The following is a 27,210-nucleotide window of genomic DNA, read 5'->3' on the forward strand; positions in this document are numbered from 1 at the left end:
GACTGCTGCTCTCTTTTCTGGCCTGTGCATTCTTGAAGATGTGTCGTGTTGTTTGTTAACAGCGCTTCTCTCTGCCACCCGCCTCTGGTTTGACGGAAAGACTTTGGGGAGCAGGAATCAATGACAATCCACAGTTCAGCCACAAAGGTAAAGTAGTCAGCTTTGCCCTGTGAATTTCCAAACACCATGCCATGGGGACCCGAGCCAAGGAGCTCAGAGTGGCAAACATAGTTTTCCCATTTCTTCCGTTTTATTCTCAAACTTTTTGGAGTGGGACCCTCCTCTAAACTTCCTGTAGTTTTCAGGTCCCACTTGGCGGAGGTAACTCCGTGCTACTTCCTTCCTCCCCAACACAGATCACAGGAATCTGACCACAGTTAACAGAGAATTTATACTTTACTTTCCGTACTCATAAATGTATAGCATTACTAAGCCTGTATTTCACGGCCATTTTGCCCTTAAGGAGAGGCAAAGCCAAATTTGCCACTAAGCTTCCAAGAGACTCCTTTTCCCACTCACCGTTTTCCTCCCCACCTTGCGTCCTGCGAGAGAATCACAACCCACTTCTGAACTCCACCCCAAGGTGGGAGTGACTTCCATCTCATTGAGAGAACTCCTGATAAGCTTTACAAGAAAGCCCAGTTTTTTTTCCAGAGGAGCTTTGAAGACATCTTTTTATATACTCGCATCCAGCCTTCCTGACTTGCTACTTATTTCAGAACTGCAGAAAGATCCGGTAATTCAGAAATATGGAGAAGAGAAGCGTGGGCTTTCCAGTTACGTTCTAACCCTGGAAGAGATGCGTCACTACAGCTACCCTCTAGAAGGTAACGGCCTGTCAGAATGTACACAAAGTTCTTTGAATGCATTAAAGTATTTTTTTAATGTTCTCCCAGGTATTCTGGTAAACTGAATAATCCCACTGATTTGAAAGGGATCAGCGGCAGAGTATGTGCAGAGTAAGGCCCTATATGAATGCCTGCTACACTCTACATCATGGGTAGGATAACCTAGAGAAAGAACAACTTGGAGTTGTCAAGATAGGGTTTGAACCAAGAACCCTGTTGATTGGCACTGGCTTCTTACGCCACCAGGGTGGCCACTGTTTAGAAGAAGAGTTGTTTTTTATATGCTGATTTTCTCTACCACTTAAGGAAGAATCAAACCGGCTTACAATCACCGTCCCTTCCCCTCCCCACAACAGACACCCTGTGAGGTAGGTGGGGCTGAGAGAGTGTGACTAGTCCAAGGTCACCCAGCTGGCTTCATGTGTAGGCACAAGGAAACAAATCCAGTTCACCAGATTAGAGTCCGCTGCTCATGTGGAGGACTGGGGAACACATGACGCTGCCTTATCCAGAATCAGACCTTTGGTCCATCAAAATCAGTACTGTCTACTCAGACCGGCAGCGGCTCTCCAGGCTCTCAGGCAGGGGTCTTTCACATGACCTACTTGCCTAGATGCCAGGGACTGAACCTGGGAACTTCTCCATGCCAAGCAGATACTCTACCACTGAGCCACAGCCCCTCCCAAACCCGGTTCTCTAGATCAGACTCCACCGCTCCAAACCACCGCTCTTAACCACTACACCATGCTGTCTCTCGGGAAGGAAACACCCAGGCAATTTCAGCCACAGCAGCCCCACAGTCCTCCTGGCCTGGGAAGTCAGGTGGTGCTGGAGGGCCAATCAGCGGCTGCTGAGGAATATAAAGACTCACAGACCTCTTTCCTGCCAGTCTGCCTTCAACGCCTCCTGCCCGAGCATCTCCATATGCTTCATTACTGAGCAGAGTTTGGGGTCCATATCCGTGGCCAGTTTGTCAGCCTCTGCCCCACACGCTGGCTCTTGTCATGGTTTACTTTGGGGGGGGGGAAATCTTTCTTTCTACAGGTGCCAGCGACTGCAGCCATTTCGTTTCCACCTGTCGCCATGTCCCACCTTCAGATGACAGCCCCCTTTTTGGACTGGATTGCGAAATGGTAATGATTTGCGTCCTTTCCCGACAAGTAACGGGTGACCTGTGCAAAACCTTGCATAAGAGACGTCAGAATCCAGTACGGATAGTGGATTTTTAAGAAGTTCCTGGTACAGGGAAGCCGCCTTGTGTTTGTTAGCAGTCGGGAGGTGTGACCCTCAATCGAAGCAAATCTCTCCTTGCTTTTAGAAACTACGGAGAACCAAAAAGGGCCGGATTATCCCTGTGGGGGGGTGGAGGGAAGGCTGCTGGCCCAATCGAGCAAGAGCCGTTCTAAACGCAGTCCCTTTTCTTTTTGCCCAGTGCCTCACTGATAAAGGATCTGAACTCGCGCGAATCTCCGTGGTGGATGCTGGCGGCCAGTGCGTCATGGACGAGCTGGTAAAGCCCTCGTTGCCAATAAGGGATTACCTCACGAGGTATGGTTTATAGACTTCGTCGAGGAAACTGTTTAGGATTTGCACGGATCGGAACCCACCACCCCAGAAGATCGTCATGTAATTTGCGGGCTGACGTGCAAGGCCAGATTTGGGGGTAGGTGGGCTGGGCAGTAGAATACTATCCTAAACCAACGAGAAACTGTTGGCCTTTTGAAACGAGCGGGACAGAAAACACCGGGCCAGATTCCGCGCCCGGGGATTCCTGCCCCACCATGGCCTGGGCTTGGTTATCTGTCCATTCCCCCAAGCCGCCAAATAGCTTCTTGATTGTCGTTTTGAAGGTACTCCGGGATCACCGAGGAGCTGCTTCTATCGGTCACCACCCGCCTCGCCGACGTCCAGGCCCGGCTGAGGAGGCTGCTTCCTCCCGACGCTGTTTTAGTGGGTCATTCTTTGAATTTTGACCTCCGAGCTTTAGAAGTGAGTATCTTCTTCACTTCAGAGCCAGTATGGTGTAGTGGTTAAGAGCGGTGGGCTCAAATCTGGAGAACTGCTTTTGATTCCCCACTTCTCCACATGAGCGGCAGACGCTAATCTGGTGAGCCGGGTTGGTTTCCACACTCCTATACATGAAGCCAGCTGGGTGACTTTGGGCTGGTCACACTCTCTCAGCCTCACCTACCTCACAGGATGTCTGTTGTGGGGAGAGGAAAGGAAGGTGATTGCAAGCCAGTTTGATTCTTGAGAGGTAGAGAAAGTTGGCATATAAAAACCAACTTCTGTGGATGAAGTGGGCAAATCAGATCAGGACCCGCAGTAACATTCGTTAAGGATGCAGGCCCCAAAAGAGCTCTTTGCATGATTTTGTGGAATGCATGGCCACATCGCATGGAGATTGTGTATGTGTGTGTGTGTGTGTGTGTGAGGTTTTTTTCCCCTACCTGTAGTTGAAGAACCTATTAAGAAGGAAATGGGGATGGAAAATAAAAGGGAAATCCCTCTTCAATGGTTATTTACGTAGCCTGTGTTTGTCAAAGGCGCCAACTATAGAAAGTTAATTGCAGTGTTACCTTTACAGCCACACGCTATGGGCTTCTGAGCCACATTTCTGACACCTGCTTTCCTCTTTCAGATGGTACATCCCAGTGTGATAGACACATCGCTCCTTTTTATCCGGAAGGGAGGCAAAAGATTCAGGCTGAAATTCTTAGCAGAAGCAGTTTTAGGGTAAGGCTATTTCGGCTCCACTCGTTGTTTCAGATGTCAAACAAGGGACCATGAGGGACCATGGACAGAGAGAAAAAAATAATTAGGATATCTTCTTCCTTCCTCCAGTCTCGCTTTCTTTGAACTACCTCACAGGGGTATTGCGTGAGATAAAATGAGGGAACGAAAAATCATACACTGTCCTGAGCTCCTTGGAAGAAGGATGTGATAAAAATATAATAAACATCTTGTGGCAGTGAGTTCCATAGAATTGGGATTTGTGTGCGGATGCACTTCCTTTTGGAGCCTGTAGTCAGTCGGTCTGACTAAGAGATCCCAAATGTGGAGTCCAGGAGTACCAAGTGTTTTTAGGAAGCGGGTGGGGCCAGGTAGGGCTTTTGTCCAGCGAGGATTCTCATTGCCTATTTGAAGATTTGATTGTCTGTGCAGGTTTTTTAAAACGTTGCTTCGGCGGCAGCCGCAACACAAAGATTTGCCCTGTGTTATGGAAGTTAAAGCTGCGGCAATCCTTTTGTGGCTGGCTCCGCCTCCTGTGGCAGCCATTTGGTGTCCGTGCTCGCTGTGCCGGGTCAGAATTCCAAAGTTGCCCACAAGCTTAAAAAAGTTAGAACAAGAGTTGGTTTTTATAAGCTAACTTTCTCTACCCCTTAGGGGAGACTCAAACCGGCTTACAACCGCCTTCCCTTCCCCACAACAGACGCCCTGTGAGGTAGGTGGGGCTGAGAGAGCTCTAAGAGAGCTGTGATTAGCCCAAGGTCACCCAGCTGGCTTCGTGTGCAGGAGTGGGGAAACAAATCCAGTTCACCAGGTTAGCCTTTGCCACTCGTGTGGAGGAGCTGGGAATCAAACCCGGTTCTCCAGATCTGAGTCCACCGCTCCAAACCACCGCTCTTAACCACTACACCATTCTGTGGACTAAGTGATTCCCTGCCATGCACAGAGCTCACTGATTTGAGCAGTAACCAGTTTTCATAAGGACAAGAATTCTCTCATTAAGTGGTGGTATTCTACGACAGAGTGTACCCTTGGTGGGCATGGAATGGTTTGTATATATCCCTGTACTTACCGCTATGCCTTCTGCTTTTTCTACATCCAAGGAAAGAAATCCAGCGCACAGACCAAGAGGGCCACGATCCAACTGAAGACGCTACGTGTGCCCTCGAACTGGCCCAATTTTTCATTAATCAGGGGCCCAGAAAGGTGTGTGACTTTCCATCATTTGTGTCCTTTTTAAATTTCGAAATCCAGAAGATGTTAAAACTCTGCCTGTAACAATCGCAGAGGAGAAAATTCCTGTCAGGGATGCCCCGCGAGTGACTTCTTTCTCTTATAAATGGTGCAGATTTGGGGTTTAGGAAAACAACTCACTACTCTGCCTTGCCTCGGGACTTCATGCCACATGCCAGGTTCAATCCCCGGCATCTCCAGTTCCAGAATCTCATGTAACAGCGAGTACAAAAGGCAGTTCTCTGCCCGACACCCTCAGCTAGGTGATCTGACACGGTGGCAAAATACCTACCTGGCATGCAGAAAGCTCCAAGGTTCAATCCCTGGCATCTCCAGCTATTTCTCTGTCTGATAGAGCCACTGGCCAGTCACAAGATACATTCAAGTGAAAAATAAGAGGTGTCTCCCCACTCCCCAGTTTCTGGTATTCCAATGATGTCCCATGTAACTGCTGTTAAATGTCATCCGAGCCTATTATATTAGGCGCTGTGGAACACAGGCAGGACAATGCTGCTGCAGCCGTCTTGCTTGTGGGCTTCCTAGAGGCACCTGGTTGGCCACTGTGTGAACAGACTGCTGGACTTGATGGGCCTGGGTCTGATCCAGCAGGGTTTTTCTTATCTTCCTTTCTTCCCTCCCTCCTTCCCTTCTTCCTTCCTTCTCTCCAATATCAGAGGAGCATGCCTATTAGGTGCTTTGGAACACAGGCAGGATGCTGCTGCTGCAGCCGTCTTGCTCGTGGGCTTCCTAGAGGCATCTGGTTGGCCACTGTATGAACAGACTGCTGGATTTGATGGGCCTTGGTTTGATCCAGCATGGTTTTTCTTATGTTCTTATGACTGTCCAATAGAGCCATCTAATACGACAGTCTTTATGTCATTATCCCCCCCCCCCCCATCAAGTCACATCTGACTTATGGTGACCCCTGGTGAGGTTAACAAGCAAGAGATGTTCGGAGGTGGTTTGCCATTGTCTGCCTCTGTGTCACAACCCTGGTATTCCTTAGAGGTCTCCCTGCTTAGCTTCTGAGATCTGACGAGATCAGGCTAATCAAGGCCTTTACTTCATAACCTGCATTAATTCCACTGACTACGGGACAGGGGTCTCCGGTAAGCTGGGATGCTGGTAGCTTATCCTCCCTTCCCAGGCTTTCCTGCTAAGTTGGAACTGGGTACCACAGTCACGTGGGAAATCTCTGTGAAATCCCAGAGGTTGCCAGCACAGCTCCGAAGCCCAGAGATATGTGACCCAGGCTCAATGTAAACTTTGGAGGAAGTGTTTTGTAAAACGAGTTGATTTCTTCCGAGGTAGCGGAACTGAACCTGGAAGCCCGATTGCTGCGGCAGAGCCAAGCAGGCAACTCAAAGAAGCTTGCCTTGCCAAAGCTGAAGAATGGGATCCCGAAGTGCATGAGGACCCCCATCCAAGGGTAAAGAGCTTTCCCTTCCTTCCGCTGTGTTTTGCATATATTTGCATGGACACATGAACTGCCTTATGTTGAATCAGACCATCCGTCCATCAAAGTCTGCTCAGACTGGCAGCTGCTCTCCAGGGTCTCAGGCGGAGGTCCTTCACATCACTTACTGCCTGGTCCTTTTAGCCGGATATGCCGGGATTGAACTTGGGACCTTCTGCATGCCAAGCAGATGCTCTACCACTGAGCCACAGCCCCTCTACTACATGGCTCCTTTAAAATAATTTCAGTATATAGCCAATCGAGTAACATCACTTTTAAGCAACATATTACTTTCTGAAAATAGTACCCAGGGCAAATTAATTTTTTCCTGCAGTACAGTTCATTGCTGCCTCCTGTAACAGTGTAGCGGACCGGCTAAGAGACTTGAGCTTTGAGTTGGGAAGTCTCTGGTTCGAGTCTCACCTCTGCTAGGAAGATACTACGTGGTCTTGAACGTGTTATTGTCTCTCAGCCTCAGCCCCTTTGCCTCCTCTATATCATGGGTTTGGTAATACCAGCCTACCTGGCACAGTTGTAAGGAAGCGTGCCATGAACAATCTAAACCAAGGCTGTTTATTCTATAATCTAGGTGAGCACCCCTTTAAAAAAAGACTCTGCTTTCCTTTTTTGTCCCTTAGCCTTCTAGACGTCTTGCAGTCTCTCGGTCAAAAGACTCTGCTTCTGGGAGGACAGACTGACGCTTCTCCCGACAACAGCCCACACAAGCAAGTGAGTTATGAATGCCCTCATTCGTATGCTGGATTGGAGAAATGGAAGAATGAATCCCTGGGGATGGGGAAGAAGAGCAGCCCACCGTCCAGTTCCCGTGGCTTTCCACTGCAGTGGCCCCGTCCTGCTCCAGTGGTCACCGCCAGCCCTTATGGTAGCTCTCAAACCCTTTTGGTCCAGCTGTCTTCCAACTGTTCCAGACCCCGGGGGGCAAGTACGTTGGCAGGAAGTCATCGGCCACCAGCGTCACGTGACAGGAAGAGGGGGGAGCCAGAGTTATGGGTTCGCCAAGGGTCAAGGCCATGGGCAGAAGGAAACACAAACCAAGCGGCCGGAGGTGAACCACAGTCAGGAGCAAGCCAAGGAAGAATCCCATTACACACTTTGCAGCCTTTCCTCGCAGTACCGCACTGTGCATGGGAAGAGGCCCCTATGCGTTCATACTAGCCACAGGTCCTTCCAAAAATGGTGTCTTTATAGGGGTTCTGCAATCCCCTGGGGGGGTCCTATCCACTGAGTTCAAGACCTTGTCTGCTACTGGTGCTCCTCCAGGTACCTTGGGGGTTCTCAGACTGCCGACCTGCCGTCCTCGATCTTCAAGTCTCCTGTTCGAAATGTGTCCTTTTCAGATTCTCCAGCAAGCCTTGGAAGAGATCCCCGGATCGTCTTTCAGCGTCATTCAGTTCCCTTCGGATCCGCGGCACCTGACCTCCCACCTCGCGGCAGACCTCAGCGCAAAAGTAACTCTGCTTTGTCCTCGCGTCGTTTTGCCGAGAGGAGAGGAATCCGCTGGTTACCGGGCTCCTTTTCGTCTTTATGAAGTCTCACCTTTAACCCTTATTTCCATAGCTGCAGACTAAGCTGACCAACATGCTGACGGTTTACGCAGGTCCCTTCGGAAAGGGCGTCCGCCTGACAGCTTTGAAGAGGACCTTTGGGAACTATGGACATATTCTGTCGATTAGAGTCGTTACAGAAACCCTGAAGGTAAGTGGGCAGAAAGGGCCCCCTTTAAAATAGATGTGCTGGAACTCAACAGGGACTTGTTATAACATGGGCTGTCCACTAAATAGCCCAGTGTTTTGTTCTCCTTCCTTGTGTAAGCGATGAGGAGAACCTTGCAAAAGGATGGCGTCATGATACAGAATTATGGGACCCATGGGGTGTGGGGACATTTAAGACAGCACTTCTAGCTTCCCACCAGCACATATTGGGGTCCCTGGCCAGGGATAATTGGTTCAGGGGGAAATTTCCCCCAACATTTTTGGGCGGCCTTGAGCCAGTCGCTGTCACTCTCGACCTAGCCTACTTCACAGGGTTGTTGTGAAGAGGACGGTGGATCCCTCTATCCTGATGAACGTCTGCAATACAAATGTAATAAAATAAATGGAAATGCAGTCGGCTTGCCATTGTGGCGAGGTGCTCTGTTGTGATCCGTCTCTTTTTCTTAAGCCCCACCTCTGTATCCAGTATGAAGTCCTAGAGGCAGCTCAACTTGCTATAGAGAATCTGAATGGAGCGGAAGTTGCAGGATCCTGGATTAAGGTAGGCCCGTCTCCTGCCCTTGGAGAACGGTAGCTGGAAGCAGCCTTAGAAGGATATCTTGTACGCACAGCAGACGGACTCAGTAGAGGTATTCTGCACAGGTAGGAAGAGCTCCGTCCCATCTTGGTGTAGCCAGCGCGGTGTAGTGGTTAAGAGCGGTGGTTTGGAGCAGTGGACTCTGACCTGGAGAACTGGGTTTGATTACCCTCTCCTCCACATGAGCGGCGGAGGCTAATCTGGTGAACTAGATTTGTTTCCCCACTCCTCCACACGAAGCCAGCTGGGCGACCATGGGCTAGCCACAGTTCTCTTTGAACTCTCTCAGCCCCACCTACCTCGTAGGGGGAGTCTGTCGTGAGGAGGGGAAGGGAAAGTGATTGTAATCCGCTTTGTTTCTTCCTTAAGCGGTGGAGAAAGTCGGCATATAAAAACCAACTTTCTTCTTCTTCTGGTCCCCGAGATCTTTAAACGGGAGTTGCCGGGGACTGAACCAGGGACTTCCTAGCACCAGTCACAGCTCCCCTCCTGCGGGCAAGGCAGCATCCGCACAAGGCCTGCCAGTAACCACCGAGCTGTTCCACACTGCACACTTCAGCTGGAAACGGCTCCTGCTGAGCTCAGTCCCAACACGTTCTCTCTTGTACCAGACTCACAGCAGGAAGGATGCTCGGAAGCTGCTCGACATGATTGCAAGCGCTCGGTCGGGAGTTGCTTGCGCTACTGGGGTAATCGCGTGTTCGCTGCTTCCCCTGCCAGGTGCAAAGGCCCGTCACCGAAACGACGCTTGATTGCGAGAACCTCCTGAGACAGCTGGAAATGGATGCGGACAATGAAGGTGTGATTTACATGGCGGGATTGGAGGAGGCCCGCAGCGAGGCAGATTTGCGAGAGCAGTTGGGTTTCCTGAAAGAGCTGAAGGCTGTTTTCTGGCCAAGGGATCCCAGAAGTGGAAGACAGAGAAATTACTGTTTTCTCAGTAAGTACACGGCACTCGAGGGGCTCAGTCTGGGAAGCGTTCGATACTTGCAGAAGCAAAATAAGGAGGCTGTTTAGAGCTAACAAAGCACCTTAGGCCCAAAGAAATGTTTGACCGCTACGTTCCTAATCAGGGAGGATTTGCTAGTGTTTTTCAGAGACCGCAGAGGGGGTACCTTTCCTTGAAGGCTAATTGTCCCATTGCACAAGTCATCTCGAGAAATCGTTCAGGAGGTTATTCTTTCCCTCCGACTCTTTCAGAGGGCTTCAGCCAATGCGCCGGTTGAGGCGCACCGCAATCTAGTTTGCATAAGGTTGATCTGCACCAGCGGAGAGAGCTGACCCCTCACTTGAAGGTGGAACATTTGGAAACTGCACCCGGCAAGAGACTAACATTATTTATTAGTTCCTCACTTAGACTTTGGTATAAGCAACAGCTGCTGGACACTGGAGATCTGTAAATCCCCCACCAACATGGGTGGAATTGAGGCGGGGGCCCGGCATACCTAATCATTATTTTGCGTTGGATTAGCAGAAAATAATAGAACTGTTCTGAAGACTGAGATTTCAAGGGTTTATTTTATTGTGATCAAAAGCATCTCTGTGCTTGTGTGGCAAGCCATACTTAGTCAGGGCAAATGGAGCCTCCATCTATGGGGTCTTCTTTTATCTAGAATTAGAATTCTACTCCCAGCCCTTATCTTCTTTACAAAAAGTACCCCTGGCGTTTCAGAAGATCTACAATTTTAAAAGCTGCCCTGGTTGAGGAAATGAAAGGATCTTAAGCGGAGCACTTGAGGGCTGCTTTTCATTTCTGTTTCAGGATTCCCAACGGCGGAAAGTGCCTCCGCAGCCCTTAAAACCATAGAGGGGCAGACTGCCGGAGGCGGAACATTGCACGGCAGAGGTGCTTTGACACCTCCACATCTCCACCGGTGGATCTGCCACGAGAATCAAAACAGCGAACGGCCTGCTGCTCTGCAGCTGCCGCACGAGGCCGCCTGCCCGCCGAAGGAACAGCTGCTTGCTTCGGTGAGTCGGTTTCCCCGCTTTCGCCCTCTGAGACACAGTCGGTCTCTGCATTCCGTGGGGCAGAAGAGCCGGCGTGCAGAAGGTCCCGGGTTCAATCTCCGACTGCTCCATTGTAACGGTCTTAAGTAGCAGGTGAATGAAAGCTCAGTTAGTGCTAGAGCCCCCGGAGAACCATGAGCCGGAGTAAACACCATGGAGCTTGGCGGATCAGAAGATCTGGCTGTATGTAGCTCTAAGCAACAGCTTAAGAAGGAGCCGTGGCTCCTTAGCAGTGCATATGCATCCCAGGTTGCTCTTCAGTAGCAGGTCCCCCTGCTCTAGGGTCCTCTCTAGGGCCCTGCTCCTCTCTAGGGTCTAGTAGCAAGACCCTAGAAAGCCACCACCAATCAGAAGAAACTCTATCAAACTAGATGAGCTGCTTAAACATATGAACCTGCCTTATACTGAACCATTGGTCCATCAAGGTCAGTCTTGTTTCCTCTGCCTGGCAGCGGCTCTCCAGGGTCTCAGGCAGAGATCTGCCCCTACAACCTGATCCTTTTTTATCTGTAGATGGTAGGGATTGCACCTGGGACCTTTGCCATGCTAAGCAGGTGCTCTGCCCCGCGCCATGGCCCTCACCTTCCTAGTTTTGCTGAAACAAAAGAGTTCCATATCTGGGTTTTACTTTACTTGGTATGTCTGTCGCAGAAAAGTCTGTGGAATTTTACAGAAACCAGGGGCCTACCACACATTCCTCTCGCCTGTTGCAAAATAATTCTCAGTGAACCGACCGACTTATGAACCCCTTAACGCCAGCCTTTGCCTTCTTCTGACACAGGAGCAAGAGGTGAAGAGCGCCATGAAGGCATTCGACCGCCGGATCAAAAAGCTCTACAGAGGCTTGCCGAAGCGGACGCTCTGCGTCGTTCTGTTACCAGGAACAGAAAGGTAAAGAACCCTTCGCGTGTCTCCCGTCCCCACTCCTCTACCTGCCATTTCAAACAAACGGGGCGTGTGTTACATTTGAGCCTTGTTTCCACACAAACACACACACACACAGGCATTCCAAAGAAAGGGCAAGGCAGCTTGGAAAAAAGCACTAAAAGCGCCTGTAGTATTGATCAGTTTCTAACCGAGCGCAATCCGGGTGATGCGCAAACTGAGCTAATGTGCTTCATAAGACAAGCCCTGCTGGATCAGACCAAGGCCCATCCAGTCCAGCCATCTGTTCACACAGTGGCCAACCAGGTGCCTCTAGGAAGCCCACAAACACGACGACTGCAGCAGCATTGTCCTGCCTGTGTTCCACAGCACCTAACAAAACAGGCATGCTCCTCTGATCCTGGAGAAAATAGGTATGCATCATGACTAGTATCCATTTTGAGTGGTAGCCATGAATACTCTCTTCCATGAACATGTCCACTCCCCTCTTCAAGCCTTCTAGGTTGGCAGCCGTCACCACATCCTGGGGCAGGGAGTTCCACAATTTAACTATGCGTTGTGTAAAGAAACACTTCCTTTTATCTGTTTTGAATCTCTCCCCCTCCAGCTTCAGCAGATGACCCCGCGTTCTGGCATTATGAGAGGGAGAAACGCTTCTCCCTGCCCACTCTCTCCATACCATGCATAATTTTATAGACCTCTATCATGTCTCCCCTTAGCCGCCTTCTTTCCAGGCTACACAGCCCTAAGCGTTTTAGCCGCTCCTCATAGGGCAGTTGCTCTAGCCCCCTGATCATTTTGGTTGCTTCCCTCAGCGGGGCATCAGTTTGACTCCCTGCTCATGCAGTTCCAGCTTCTCAGATGCAGAGGGTCTTCCCCCCACCCCCAAGCTCAAATCCAAAAGCAGGCAGGTGAAGCAGCCTTATACCGAATCAGACCATTGGTTCCTCTAAGATTACTCCTTCTAGCAGTGGCTAGAATAGAGGGGTCCTTTAAGGGGAGATTCCAGGGATTGAACCTGGGGCCCTGTGTGCATAAGGCAGGAGCTCCGCCATGGCGCTGAGGCACCCTTTGACCTGGAAAACCGGGTTTGATTCCCCGCTCCTATACATGAGCGGCAGAGCCTAATCTGGGGAACTGGATTTGTTTCCCCCCTCTTCCACGTGAAGCCAGCTGGGTGACCTTGGGCCAGTCACAGCTCTCTTAAGAGCTCTCTTAGCCCCGCCTACCTCACAGGGTGTCTGTTGTGGGGAGGGGAAGGGAAGGCAAATTCCATGCTGGCCATAATTAGACAAGGAATAGAGAATAAAACTGCTGCTATCATATTGACCTTGTACAAATCTATGGTGGAATACTGCGTACACACTTGGAATACTGCGTACAGTTCTGGTCACCACACCTAAAAAAGGATATTACAGAGCTTGAGAAGGTGCAGAAAAGAGCAACCAAAATGATTAGGGGACTAGAGCAACTGTCCTATGGGAAGCGGTTAGGACACTTAGGGCTGTTTAGCTTGGAAAGAAGGCGGCTAAGGGGAGACATGATAGAGGTCTATAAAATGATGCATAGTTTGGAGAGAGTGGACAGGGAGACATTTTTCTCCCTCTCCCATAATACTAGAACACGGGGTCATCTGCTGAAGCTGGAGGGTGAGAGATTCAAAACAGATAAGAGGAAGTATTTTTTCACACAACGCATAATTAAATTGTGAAACTCCCTGCCCCAGGATGTGGTGATGGCTGCCTGCTTGGAGGGCTTTAAGAGGGGAGTGGACATATTCATGGAGGAGAGGGGTATTCATGGCTATTAGTTAGGCGATTGTAAGCCAGTTTGATTCTGTCTTAAGTGGTAGAGAAAGTCGGCATATAAAAACGACCTCTTCTTCCTCTTCTTCTAATTCCGTCAATCAGTCACCAAGGTATGGTGGTAAAAGTGAGGATAAGCTATTATAAGCCTTTAAAAAAAAAAAAAAAAAGAATCACTTTGCCTCTGGCCTTTGGTCCTAAGCTCCGACTGCTGATTATTTGGGGGGTTTGGGGTTGTTTCCAAGCAGTTCTTTGGCGGCTGGTAAGCCCGGAGCTGCAGACAGGATTTTGATTCATTCCTGTATTTTCCTGTTTTGTGTTAAAGCTTTGAAAACGTGCCAGCAACATCCTTTGTGCTGTGCATGTAACAGAGTTTGGAGCAACTGACCGGGAGGGGGGGAGAGTTGCCAGCAACTGCTCATGTCCATGCTTGAGCTGGGGGCCTTAGCAAGAAGAAGAGTTAGTTTTTATATGCCGACTTTCTCTACCACTTAAGGGAGACTCAAACCGGCTTACAATCGCCTTCCCCTCCCCACAACAGACACCCTGGGAGGTAGGTGGGTCTGAGAGCTGTGACTTGCCCAAGGTCACCCAGCTGGCTGTGTGTGTAGTGAGTGGGGAAACAAACCCAGTTCTCCAGATTCGCCTCTGCCGCTCATGTGGAGGAGGGGGGAATCGAACCCGGCTCTCCAGATCAGAGTACACCACTCCAAACCACCTCTTTTAATCACTACACCACGCTGGCTCTCAAGAACAATGCCGGGGGGGGAGGCTGGGGCCAGGCACCATCCTTGCCTCGCTTCTTAGATCAGCCAAGTGTTCAGCGTGGAAAACAACCAGGGTGGGGCTTCCCTCTGGCAATTCGCAGTGCGACTCCGGTGGCGACACTGAGCTCCAGGCGAGGATTGCTCTCCCGTCTTGTTCTGAGAGTGGCAGTTCTCATTCCTTCCAGATCTGGACCTAACCCTTGACTGATGTAAACTTTTACCAACTGGGTTGGTTTCCCCACTCCTACACACGAAGCCAGCTGGGTGACCTTGGGCTAGTCACAGCTCTCTTAGAGCTCTCTCTCAGCCCCGCCTACCTCACAGGCTATCTGTTGTAGGGACGGGGAGGTGATTGTAAGCCGGTTTGATTCTTCCTTAAGTGGTAGAGAAAGTCGGAATATAAAAACCAACTCTTCTTCTATTACTACTAAAGAAATATTTGTTTACATTTGCAAAATGTTACAGGTAGTCGAGTTCTGTTGTGCAGATCGGTCATAGTCCAGATTGGGGCGGTGGGGGGACTGTAACCTGGTTACCTGCAGCCCTCTAAGCTTTCATAGCAAAAAACGATCTTGGCAGGAAACCTTTAACGCATATTCCTGTCGCTTATCTTGCAGAGTGCCCGTATCGCTCCCCGGCTTCAGCCTCCTTGCAATCAAAGATGACGACGGCCCCGTCGCTGCCTCCCATTAACTCATCCGGTCGGCCCCCACCCCAGTTTGGCAAACGGATTCGACAAGATCCATCTTGGGCCTGGACACATGGTGCTATAAATCACTAGTTCAACCTCCACTGACGTATTATGCTTTAGCGTATGTCTCTTTCAGTGACGCTGCAGAATACAATCAGGAACCACTTCACAACTTCACAGCGGTGTAACGAAATGTCCTCAGGGGAGGATGAGAACAGTTAAAATTCAAATAAGTCAGTTAAAACCAAGGTTAAAAGAAAAAAGTAACTTGCAAGGTGTAGATCATAATGGTTCTATCCCGTAGTTGTCTTGCTTCGTCCTCAGCACAGAACAATGAAAAACACCTTAAATTAAAACCTTGCTTCTCAGCACTGTCTAAACATAATATCCTGCTCCACCCAGCGATAAGGGAGGATGAAGTTGTGAACAGCGACGACTAATCAGGTAAGAAAAATAAAAATAACTTGCAGTCTAAGAAGAACAGCATTACTGACTCGTCGCCATCTTGGGTGTCCGTCCCGCCCCCCCACCCCACGAACGATTGAAAAGGTGAAACGATTTCAGAAGAAGCCAGGCCAGTTGCTAAGACGAGTAAAACATCCCTGCTGTTTCGGCCGCTCTGCTGGCTGCGAACCAAGCGCTCTCGAGGGAAAGATGCCGGCGGCGGTTTGAGGGTCTGCGCGCGTGCGTTTGCGAACCGTGGAACAATTTGACCTGGAATGAAATGGCGAGTTTGCAGTGGGTTTTAAAAGGACCCGGTGGCGTTTTTGGCAACGTCGAGGAAAGCTCTGCATCCCCCCCACCCCGCCCCAGCCAGCCAGGGCAAAGCCCCTCCACAAAAGCAGCATTTTGGGTAACAAGGACTACCCACGATTCCCTGCCTGTTCAGCCCCCCCCCCCAATTCTCTCAGACGGCCTCTGCGTTTTTCACCACACAGAGTCGGAAGGAAACAGCACACTTCGGAGAAAAAGCGGGGGAAAGAAAACACAGCGATGTTTACCCGGAGGAGAATGGAATCTCTGATTCATAAATGTTTGGTCGCTTTCCATGCTCTTTGTGAAAGGAATGGTTTCAGCCCGAGAGAGGTGAAAGAGAGGAAGGGAGAAACTGTGACCGAGGGAGGAACGGGTGAAGACTTGAGTCTGTTAGGAAACCCATCTCATTGCAATGTTAGCATGACTGGCTGGCTGTAAAAATCCTTGCACCAAGGGTGGGGGGGATGCATGTCTCTGAGCATGTGTAGAATGTGTCCTCTCATTCTGTGATTTATTTTTTTAAATGGACCTAAACATGCATTGCCTTCAAACACCCACAGAATCATTTCTTGGGGAGAGAAGAGAACCTCACTCTAAGCCGGATGTAATTTCAGAAATAATGCACAACTTTATACGCTGTCGGTTAACGGTGAACCGGTGGCCAATGCTGCTGGCAGCTTCGGCAGGCAGCTCTTGCCCTGGCAGTGCCTTAAATTAAGACGGGACGACATTTTAAAATGGGGGGATAGAGATTTCACTCCTTCCCAGCTGCTGTCAGTTTACCGTCCAATCCTTTCAACGCTTTTAAAAAAACGGGGCATGGAACAAAAATAAATACCTCCTCTCTGAACTGTGTCCTCTCCGTCCCAAGTTTCTGTCGCCGATTCGTCAACTCTGCCAAGTTCTTTTTCTCCCCTGCTCCTTCCCCCAACACTTGTGAACTCCTCTCCCTCTCCTTCACACCTTCTCTTCCTCCTCTCCTCTTTTTGCCCGCGAGTGAATTCACACCATGTGCTGTAGCGGCTGAGTGTGCGTAGTTAAATTGTGGAACTCCCTGCCCCAGGATGTGGTGACGGCTGCCTTGCTTGGGACACGGAAAAAAGATTAACCAAGTGGGGGGGGGGGGAGAACCAGCCCTGATGAGGACCAAGCCGAGGGTATAGAATAAGCAAATGATGAGAAGGAGGGCATCTTGGCCATCTTCTGGGCATGGAGCAGGGGTCACTGGGGGTGTGGGGGGAGGAGGTAGTTGCGAATTTTCTGCGTTGTGCAGGGGATTGGACTAGATGACCCTGGTGGTCCCTTCCAACCCTATGATTTTATGACTAGTAGAACAGTCAAGAATTAGTTGAAATTTGGGGAACAGAGCGATCAGGAAACAGGCCTGATCAAGTCCCTAGCTGTTCTCAAGAACACGATTCCGAGAAGAAGGGTTCCAAGTCCTTTACCGCCTCTCCCTTTCCACAATGGCTCACAGGGCCCTGGCTTTGTTTATTTGTCTGGCATTGCAGAGATATTCAAAGAGAGAGAGAGAGACGCACACACACACACCAAGACATAAGCAGGGGAACCATTCCAAATGGGGAAAGAGGACTGGCTCGGGCTCACTGCCTGCCGACTCGCATCTCCGCTGGCATCGTTCAGCGGTGCATTTCAGGCAGAGGCCATTGTGGTGTGCAAAGACCACAGCCGAGGAAGAGTGCCAAGAGAAAGCTGGACATGCCAACCCCACCTCCCACAAATATAGCAGAAGGGTGTTTTTTCCCTCCCCTCTTTCAATTTTGTTTTGAATGTCAAAAACAATCTTGTTCATAAAGGAGACCGAGATCTGTGCAGTAAACAGAGCCCTAGAAGCACATGGAAGCTGCAGTCTAATTTCGAATGGGGGGGAGAGAAGGGATATTTATTTTTATTCTGGCTGGGCGGATTGCTTCCCAAGAGCTGCCCGGGCAGAGGCGCTCAGCAGAAACAGCATTTTACTGCTCTGTAAGAGACCATCAGGTTGACGTGGGCATGCTACTGGGATTAGGAGGGGGTCACTCCAAAATTTACCAGCACCACCAGCTCCGTTGTAGCCGGCTGCATTTCACAGATGATTTAAAAAAAAGGCTGTAGGGAAGAGTTTGCCCTGGTCTGGGTAGCCCAGACTAGCCTGATCTCGTCAGAGCTTGGAAGCTAAGCAGGGTCAGCCTAGGTCAGTATTTGGATGGGAGACCACCAAGGAATACCAGGGGCAAACCACCTCTGTTCGCCTCTTGCCTTGAAAACCCTACATGGTCACCGTAGGTCAATTGTGACTTGGCAGCAAAAAAAGAGGGGGCTCAAATTCCTCATCGCTGCCTTACAAACCCTGAAGTTTTCCATCTTGCTTTCCCTTCTACCTTGGGCAAACCGAACCTGCAATTCCTTATTTTTGCCGTTTTCTCGTTCCTCGCACTGCGCTTTCCCCGTTAAGGTGTACACACTTTTTGCAGTTATTCGTGCAACAAGAAATCAGCTAGAAAATATGTAAAAACATGGTTGCGCTTACCTGGAACTGATGCTCATTGAGTGTTCTCCTGTGCAGCCGCACACGGGGAGCGCACCAACACAGGCCGGACATGGATGTTCCAAACGCTCCTGACAGCTTGAGGAGCCCACGTTTCTTGCCCACCTCTGTTGCCCCGAAAGGGGAGAGGGATCACCTAGAGATCTGAACAAGACTGGTAACTCTAGCCTTCCACAAATTAAAATGCACAACTTGTTTGGTCAACCTAATATCCAAAGAGAGCCAGTGTGGTGTGGTTAAGAGAGAGGGACTCTTATCTGGAGAACCGGGTTCGATTCCCTACTCTTCCATGTGAAGCCTGCTGGGTGACCTTGGGCCAGTCACAGTTCACTCTGAACTCTCTCAGCCCACACTGAGTCAGGCAATGGCAAACCACCTGTTAGTCTCTTGCCTGAAACAACCTAAGGGGTTGCCATAAGTCAGTTGTGACTTGACAACACTTTTACACACACACCATATCCAAAGAATCCAAGAGCTGTATTGGATTTAAGAGATGACTGTTAGCAAGAGCGCCCGGAGGCTGGGGACAGATGTGTGCTCAAATATGTGCTTGTGGCTTTAAAGCCCCCCCCCCATTTCACTGAGTGTGTCTCACCAAGTGTGGGCACACTGGAGGGCCAGGAATAAGCCGTTCCCTGTGCGAGACAGGATGCTGGACTAGATGGACCCCTGGTCTGAGCCAGCAGGGCTCTTCTGATGTTCTCATCAGGGGAAGGCCTTTGCCCCGATGCCCTGTTGCTGGCCCTCCAGAGGAACTGGTTGGCCACTGTGTGAGACAGGATGCTTGTGCCCTGTGCCGATGGACTCCTTGACCACAGTACTCCTGATACAGCCACACAACAGACTGTACTTGTACTTAACTGCTCTGGATCAACAGGCAGGATATCATGCCCAGAAAACCTCCTCCCCCCTTCCTCCCTCAAACCCCGCTACAAGTTAAAATGGGTTTCCCGCTCCCCCGCTCCCCCGCAGCCACTGTGGTAATTCCTCCGAGACAGCATCTCTCCGCATAAAATCTCCAAAGCACAGACTTGCTGTAAATTCATGTATCTGTTTAATAACCAAGGCTTGTGTCTCAAGTCCTCAGGGCTGAACCGTCGAGCATGTGGTTAAATACTTCGCAAGGTCAAGCAAGAGGGTTCAGGGCCTTCGGGACCTAGTGAACAACAAGACAAAGTCCCCCCACACACACCCCATTTTAGGCACAAAACTTCCTTTGTAATTAGCCAAAAAAAATGACATCAATAGAATGCACATGCAGCCTTAACATGAAAGATAGAACTTCCTATAGGGACTCCAGAACGGAGTCCCAGGAGTTTTGCCTGCTGCACCTTAAAAACCAGGGAGTGTTTCTCGAAGCACTCAACAGCAACATAAACCAACAAAATCAGCATGAAACCCCTGCCGCTGACAAGCGAGAGAAGATGTGAATTTCAAGTATTTCTTTATTTTTTTCGTGAATTTTAAATCCGCCCCGCCATTGTTAGCGACTGAAAATGGAGTTGAGCTGGATAGTATTGATGGAACTAACCCTGTGTAGGGGGAGGGGAGTAACACAACCCCCCAAAAAAACACCTGTGCAAACTTGGGAGCAAACCAAAATGCTACAGCCGGGGGGGGGGTGCCACGTTTGCCACCTTGTCATCCTGCGCAAAAGAGCCGCGCAGGATCCGAGCTTGCACACTCGGCCCGTCGGCAGGATCAAGCCGCGGCGGAAATGGGGGAGCGGTCCCACCTGCTCGGCCAATGTGGCAGACGGGATAGGCTGTCGCAGTGGATCTGAAGCCCCTCATGCGCTCCTGCCCCTTCCTCGGAACGAGGCAGGATCAGAAGCGGATTCAGAACGTGGCTCATCTAAGCTATCAACTCATCAGAAACAGAGAGAGAGAGAGAGATTGTGGTTGTTTTTCAAATTAAGCCTACTTCGAGCCTTCATTGCAAGAAATAAAGTTTTATACTTTAAAAAATATATATACGTAGCGTGGAAAGGTCAGGCTCATTTCCGAAGAAAGCCTCAGCAATTATCCCTTTTACCAAAAGTTTTTTAGATGCTGACATTTTTAAAAAAGTCAGTTAATTCAGCCAGTGTTAATAAAACTCCCTTTTTTTTTAAAGGTCACAACAGTTTTCAAGCAAGCCACTAGTTCCCAGTACAAGGTGGTGGTAGTTGTTGTTTTTTTTAAAAAAGAAATAAAAAATCCATTCCTATTGAAACATCGTTTAAGTCAGCCCCAAACCAAGATGACAGCCGGGTTGCCGTTTAAGGTCATTCTTTGAAAGGAAAAAAAAAAGTAAACTAAACCGTGTTACCTGTTCTTGACCCAAAAAATTCTGGGCCTTTCGACAGCTGTCTGAAAAGCAGAAATGTCAAATCGCTTAATTGCCGTGCCATAAAATAAGATGCAATGATCAAATTTAGGTCTCGGCTGTTAGAAGTGCAGAGGGCGGGCTTTGCCAGCAACACAGCAGCGATCAGACTTATAAGGTGCAAATTGGGAGGAGGAGGAGAGGGCAGGGAGAAAACGGGACAATTTTAACTAAGCTACTCAGGCTTAAGTAAGGAGGGGAGGAAAGCCAAGACAGTCCTGATTCTGACGCGATAGACTCATCAGCTGAAGACTCTACGAGCCAAAGGCAAGTGAAGTAAAAATGTGACACCCGACCTAAAAAGGAAAAAGACACTCCAGGTTGGAAAAATCTATGGCCTCAACAAAGACAGGTCGACCTGGTCTGTGGTCGCACCTTGCAGAAAGCAAGGACTGGCCAGTTATGGGTCGGCAAAGCTGGCACGGACCTGAATGAGCCCCACTTCTTTTAGCTCCGGTGGGGGGGGGGGGAAGGGGATCCCTCCACGTGCCTTCTATAGGTCTGCCGTCAGCCTAACCACTTCCAAGTCACTGCCGTGGGAGGGTTAAGAAACACCCCACCCCCTTACAGGGCGTGATGGGATGTCCAGTCAAATAGGAGGAGCTTGCAAAACTGTCTCCAGCTGACTAGGGTCGGGGGGGGGGGAGGGAAGCTCTCTGGGACACAGAAAAATTAAAGCAGCCCCCTTCGGGGAGAGCATGGGTCATTTCATCTCACGGCTGATGCTACAAATAAGGTTACCGAAAGCTCTGCTGGAAGGCAGGCATGGTGTATTGTTTTGCTTTTTTAAGCCGTCATCTCATTTAAAGGGGGGGCTGACTTAAAAGAGGCTAGACAGGCTACATAAAAGGAAAATGATGCTTTCATTGGCTTTCAGAGTCTTATTTACCTGGGAATTAATGCGTCGGTAGTTAACAGTTTAACACTGTTATTAATCATGGTATACACCTTAAAATTAATCACAACTTTAAAATTAAAAAAAATTCAATGTAAACAGCATTACACACAGTATAAACCTGCCCTGAAAAAAAAATGTCGCAGAACGTCAACCTGGCACTGTATAATTTAGCAATGTTAATTTAAACTTCACCAAAAAGGATTGTGTTTTTTTTTTAAAGTTGTGCAACCAAAAAGGTCAAGACATAATTATTCCAAAATTTGAAACCTCCTTTTAAAAAAGAGAGAGAGAGAGAGAGAGAAAATAATCATTTTAACTTGCAAACGGGATCAAACATTCCAGGAAAAGAACAGGAATAACCCAAAACATTTTTTTTAAATGAAAGTGCCCAAAATATGGATCTGGTATTTTAGAGCCCTTTCAGGTAACAAGGCAGAGAAAGGTGTAAAGTAGAAAAATCTGGAGCGTCTGTAAATTCCAGAGGAGTCCAGAGCTTACAAATGACAAAGGGTTCAACGGGGGACAGCCGTCAGGTTCGGGGCCGCTAAGTCGGGTGCTCGGCGTCGAAGCTGTCTGTCGGTGAAGCCGCCGGGTGCGCGTCCGCCTCTTCCTTCTTCCGCCGCTCCATTTCCCATTCCACAAAGGTGTCGAAGAGACTGGGCCACGCCTCATCCTCGCTGTAGTTGCTAAGGTCCGGCCCAATCACCTGAGTAAAATTGAGGAACATGTTCCATGTGTCCCGGGAAATTCCCTTGATTCCTGAGGGGTTCTCGTTTAAGAAGTGCAACCACTGGTCCAAGATGGGGGGCTTGTTCTGCGTGAAGACTAACTTCCAAAGGGCGATGGCTATTTCCCGGTGGAGCGACCTCTGCCCCTCGTCAGAGTCCAGGCCAAACTGGAAAGTGAAGCGGTAGAGGTCCTTGAACTTCTCCTCCTGCTTGGCTTCGTTCAAGAGGCTGGGGAAGCGAGCGCAAATCCCCTCGATGCTGTCTGCGTGTATTGCTTTGCAGCCGTCAAAGAATTCCATCCTGTTGCGACCAAGAGAGAAGCCCGTTAGAATGGTTTTGTTTTCAAGGGCAGAAGGCAAGAGTGGTACGTACCGTCCCCTCTCTAGCCCCTTCAGACAAGGGGGGGTTGCTTTTCAAAATAATCTCAAGCGCCGGAAGACCAGCACCCTAGCACGGAAACTCTCAAAAACTTTATCATGAGCACAACGGCAGAAAGAGAAGTTGTAAGGTGTTTTGGCACAGCTAGAAAGAGGGGGGAAATTCACATCAGCTGCAAAAGGAAACATCCACTGCAGTCGAAAACTGGGTGAAAGAACAATGTTGCCTTCTTTGCCTGGGCTGGGGGCCCCAGCATTTTATTGCCAGGAGATCTGAGAGAAGCAGAAGACCAACTGCTCTTCCGTTTGGAGCTGCCAAGGAAAAACTGGCCGATGGACATCTATCTGCCCCTCCTCTGCCTTTATGCACATAATTGTTTACATGCATTGCTCTGCTGCTCACACTATCTTCTAATGGAAGGAAGGAACACAGCCAGGACTGGACACGCTACGGCTCTCATCCACCCATAACCCCCTCAAACCTTGATGCTGGCTGGACCAGATTGTGCCAAATTTTATGACTGCGATTTGTTCATGTGTGTGGATGGGGGAGATGGAATTCGAAGAATTTTGGCCTGGACCCACAAAAAGAAAGGCCACAAAAAGCTCATGCCCTACCAGAAACTGTATCTCAAGAAGTGAGCTGTGACTCATGACAGCTCATAACCCTGCCTGAAATTTTGTGAGTTTTTAAGGTGCTGCTGGACTCTTGCTCTTTTCTACTGCTACAGGCACACTAACACGGCTCCCCATCGTGATCTATCTCCATGGAGGTTCCAGTTAACCATCAAGACTAATGGCTACGGACAAACCACTGCTCCACAATCATAGAGTTGGAAGGGACCACCAGAGTCGTCTAATCCAACCCCTTGCACAATGCAAGAAATTCACAACTACCTCCCCCCCCCATACCTCCAGTGACCCGTACTCCATGCCCAGAAGATGGCCAAGACGCAACTTGACTCATGGTGACCCCAAGACCATTGGGTTTTCGAGGAAAGAGATCATAGAATCATAGAGTTGGAAGGGACCACCATGGTCATCTAGTCCAACCCCCTGGAAAGTGCAGGAAATTCACAACTACCTCCTCCCGCACACCCCCAGTGACCCCTACTCCATGCCCAGAAGATGGCCAAGATACCCTCCCTTTCATGATCTGCCTAAGGTCATAGAATCAGCATTGCTGACAGATGGCCATCTAGCCTCTGCTTAAAAACCTCCAGGGAAGGAGAGCTCACCACCTCCCCAGGAAGCCTGTTCCACTGAGGAACCGCTCTAATTGTCTTGCTTGTCCTATTTTACAGCCAATCTAACCTTGTGGTCACCGCTGGATCTCTTGGGGCAGCAAGTTACACAACCTAGTTAGGTGCTACATGGAGTATTATTATTTTTGCTCACCCTGAGTCTATTATCCATTGACTTCACTGGGCTACCCAAGTTTCACTTTTCTGTAAATAAATAATTATGGGGAAAGGAGGGCTTCATGTGGAGGAGTGGGGAATTGAACCCAGTTCTCCAGATTAGAGTCCATAGCTCTTAACCACTACACCACAGTGGCTCACAAGGACTCAAATACTCTCCAAGTCACTGTGGGCCTAAGCCTGCTGGGCGGTTAGACAACACACCAGGGAGGGAAGGTAGTAATGAGCACAAATTTCGACTGGCTACTAAGCCAGCCCAAACGTGGGGTTATCTGTCCCTCTCTCCCACGTCCCCAGTCCAGTTGCAGAATACGCTTTCCGCCAATTTAAGGAAGAGAACAAGCCCTTAGACCAGGGGTGGGGAACGTCCGGCCCGGGGGTCCTGGCAGATCTCTAGCTCAGAAAGATCTAAGACTGGTGATCCGCCCCCCCCCCCCCGCAGACAGGAATAGCCTCTATTCAAGGCAGATGTGAGTTTGTTTTGCCAAGAAAAGGAACCTTTCCCCCCCTTGCAGAAGAGTCATTAGCTATGGAGCTGCTAGGACTGCCCAATAAACTGTGTTAACCCTTTCCCACCCAGGCCATGGAGAAACGTATTCCCTCTGTACTACCAGAGGGCTGGGGGCGGAAGTGCTGACAATGGAGGATTAAAGGGGGCCGGGCCAGAATGTGCACAAGGGGGGGGGGAGTTCTTAGCCAGTGTGTCCTCATTTCATACCTGCAGGCGGAGGTAGCAGGAGACGGCTGTAGAATCCGGCCCCGAACATGCGTGCACCTGGATGGCTGCGCCCAGCTGGTGCAACAGACCATCCTGTGCCACCAGGTGGGCGAGTGTGCCACTGGTTGGATGCCTGCCAGCTTGCCCGTGGGGGGGGCATCTGGGGCAGCTGCCTGCTTGGGGCTCGGTTGACTAATTTTTAAGTTGATAATTTTGTCTGGCCCGCGAGTGATGTTATAAATATCCAAATGGCCCTTGGCAGGAAAAAAGGTTCCCCACCCCTGCCTTAGACAAATGGGGCAGCTTTTAAACTAAACACAACAACACAGTACAAACTCACCTTGTGAATTTGCACATGGTCGCTGCTTGGAACTTCCACGCGAGGACGAGCACTTTGAACTCGGTAGGGTCAACACAGAGGTCATTGCAAAAACGTTCCATGCCTTCCTCCAAGATGGCGTCTTCCCGCTCGTCCTTGTACCTCCTAAATAATTCCTCAGTCCTATGGAGGGACGATTCCTCGGTGCCGGACACTGACTCCTTCTTTGCATCCCCGGAGGAAGCCGGCGGCTGGTTGGACTCTACAGCGGCCTCCATCTTTTTCGTCCCGTTGACGAGGATGTCCCCAGAGGACTTGCCGCAGACCGTGCTGTGCTCTTCTTTGTGGATCGTGCTTCGCTTGCTGTGAGCCTTGCCGCTCGACTCCCGGTCGCCATTTTTGCTGCCAAGGGTGGAAGAAGGATTCTTGCACTTGGTGACACACTGGCCCATATTGGTGTGCCCCCAGCTGTTAGAGCAGTCCCCTGGCTACCACACACCCGCTCCACTGATCTTCAGCAGGTCTCAACATGCCATCAACGGGAGTCAGCCAACCTGCAGGGTGGGTAAGAGGAGACGAAGGCTCAGAAGCATATCATTTGTCTAAGCTCTCTGTTGCAACTGGGCAACAATGACTGGCAGGATGTACCAAGAAAAAAAATGCATCCACATCCTTCCATAAAGAGGCTTTCTGATTTGAAGCCACTTTATAGCAAGTCAGACCATTGGTCACAAGAACATACGAAAGGCCCTGCTGGATCAGGCCAAGGCCCATCAAGTCCAGCAGTCAGTTCCCACAGTGGCCAACCAGGCGCCTCTAGGAAGCCCACAAACAAGACAACTGCAGCAGCATTCTCCTGCCTGTGTTCCAAAGCACCTAATATCACAGGCATGCTCCTCTGATCCTGGAGAGAACAGGTATGCATTATGACTAGTAGCCATTTTTACTAGTAGCCATGGATAGCCCTCTCCCCCATGGATAGTCCGCTCCCCTCTTAAAGCCTTCCAAGTTGGCAGCCTTCACCATATCCTGGGGCAGGGAGTTCCACAATTTAACTCTGCATTGTGTGAAGAAATGCTTCCTTTTATCTGCTTTGAATCTCTCGCCCTCCAGCTTCAGCAGATGACCCCGCATTCTAGTATTATGAGAGCGGGAGAAAAGCTTCTCCCTGTCCACTTGCTCCATACCACACATAATTTTATAGACCTCTAGCATGTCATCTAGCTCACTACTCTGTTCTGACTGGTGGTGGCTTTCTGGACTCTCCAGAAGGAAGCCTTTCCCAATAACTCCTACCCAAGATCCTTTAACTGGAAATGCCATAGACCAATCCTGGGGCCTTCTTCAGGCACTGAGCCAAGGGGGGCCCCTCACACAAATTACCAAAGCCCCATGTGTGTGTGTGTTATGTGCCATCAAATCACTTCCAACTCATGGCGACCCTATGAATCAATGTCCTCCAAAGTGTCCTATCCTTAACAGCCTTGCTCAGTCACAGTGGGTAGCCATGTTAGTTTGTTTGCAGTAGTCAAAAAGGGCCTTGCTCAGGTCTTGCACACTGAGGGCCGTTGCTTCCATCATAGAGTCCATCCATCTCTTGTTCGGTCTTCCTCTTTTCCTAGCATGATTGTCTTTTCCGGTGACTTTTGTAGTCTCATAATGTGACCAAAGTACGACAGCCTCAGTTTAGTCATTTTAGCTTCTAGGGTCAGTTCAGGCTTGATTTGGTCTATAACCCACTTATTTTATTTTAATTTTGGCAGTCCATGGTATCCGTAACACTCTCCCCCAACACCACATTTCAAAGCCCCATCCTCAGGTGCATTTCCTTTATAACCCAACCAGGACACTACAAGCAACATCCCAAGGGCTCCCAAGAGTCCTCCTACCTGGGAACTGGCCAGATCCAGCTCTGCTTGGATTGGTCAAGTTGACCATTACCTCACATACCTTCAGACCACAGCCTGGGACCACAGGTAAGGTACCGTCCCCCCCCCAAAAAAAAAAGTAGCATCCAGTGCCGCTGGAGGGCTGGACCAAGACCTTCTGCACTCCAACACAGGTGCACTACAGTACTGGAAACATGCTCCAGAATCTACTGTATGCATAGAATAAAAGCATCCTCTGTGTAGCTAAGGATTCTGGCCACGCGTCTTCATACTGCTGCTCCAAACAACTACTTGGGTTGACTGTGCAGTTGGACCAGCCCAGCGTGTTTGGGGGAGGGAGGAGACAGGTGAAATGCTGCACAGGCATCCTAGGGAAATGTAAACTGCTCGGGGGAGGGGATTGTCTGCCTCCCCAGCGACGCCCAAATAGCATCCAATAAAGACTTTGACATGA

At 49.7% G+C, this 27,210-nt stretch overlaps 2 protein-coding genes across 2 annotated transcripts in view; one reads left to right on the forward strand and one right to left on the reverse strand.

Moving 5' to 3' along the window:
* Window positions 1-14,737, forward strand: part of REXO5 (RNA exonuclease 5) — a 21,358-nt gene extending 6,621 nt beyond the window's left edge. Inside the window, exons 4-19 of the mRNA XM_056866606.1 lie at window positions 63-147; window positions 720-827; window positions 1,893-1,981; window positions 2,281-2,396; window positions 2,699-2,837; window positions 3,490-3,584; window positions 4,682-4,784; window positions 6,119-6,240; window positions 6,906-6,996; window positions 7,626-7,736; window positions 7,846-7,983; window positions 8,449-8,541; window positions 9,298-9,517; window positions 10,340-10,548; window positions 11,369-11,478; window positions 14,662-14,737. Of these exons, the coding sequence (XP_056722584.1) occupies window positions 63-147; window positions 720-827; window positions 1,893-1,981; window positions 2,281-2,396; window positions 2,699-2,837; window positions 3,490-3,584; window positions 4,682-4,784; window positions 6,119-6,240; window positions 6,906-6,996; window positions 7,626-7,736; window positions 7,846-7,983; window positions 8,449-8,541; window positions 9,298-9,517; window positions 10,340-10,548; window positions 11,369-11,478; window positions 14,662-14,737 (1,905 nt within the window). The remainder of the gene's footprint in view (window positions 1-62; window positions 148-719; window positions 828-1,892; window positions 1,982-2,280; window positions 2,397-2,698; window positions 2,838-3,489; window positions 3,585-4,681; window positions 4,785-6,118; window positions 6,241-6,905; window positions 6,997-7,625; window positions 7,737-7,845; window positions 7,984-8,448; window positions 8,542-9,297; window positions 9,518-10,339; window positions 10,549-11,368; window positions 11,479-14,661) is intronic.
* A 7,111-nt stretch (window positions 14,738-21,848) lies between these two features.
* On the reverse strand, window positions 21,849-25,395 carry DCUN1D3 (defective in cullin neddylation 1 domain containing 3). Its single transcript, XM_056866294.1, has 2 exons — window positions 24,889-25,395; window positions 21,849-22,332 (listed from the first exon to the last, which is right to left on the reverse strand). The coding sequence occupies exons 1-2, from the start codon at window positions 25,317-25,319 to the stop codon at window positions 21,849-21,851; spliced, it is 915 nt and encodes a 304-aa protein (XP_056722272.1). The 5' UTR covers window positions 25,320-25,395.
* Window positions 25,396-27,210: the final 1,815 nt, after the last annotated feature.

This window comes from Euleptes europaea, chromosome 21, assembly GCF_029931775.1.
Source record: "Euleptes europaea isolate rEulEur1 chromosome 21, rEulEur1.hap1, whole genome shotgun sequence".
In the NCBI taxonomy this organism is placed as follows: domain Eukaryota; kingdom Metazoa; phylum Chordata; class Lepidosauria; order Squamata; family Sphaerodactylidae; genus Euleptes; species Euleptes europaea.

Excerpts from the sequence above, each read along its gene's own strand:
- DCUN1D3 (XM_056866294.1), bottom strand. The coding sequence starts at position 25,319 with ATGGGCCAGTGTGTCACCAAGTGCAAGAATCCTTCTTCCACCCTTGGC. Across the intron at positions 22,333-24,888 it reads ACCATGTGCAAATTCACAAG|GATGGAATTCTTTGACGGCT; the intron begins GTGAGTTTGTAC and ends TGGTCGCAACAG.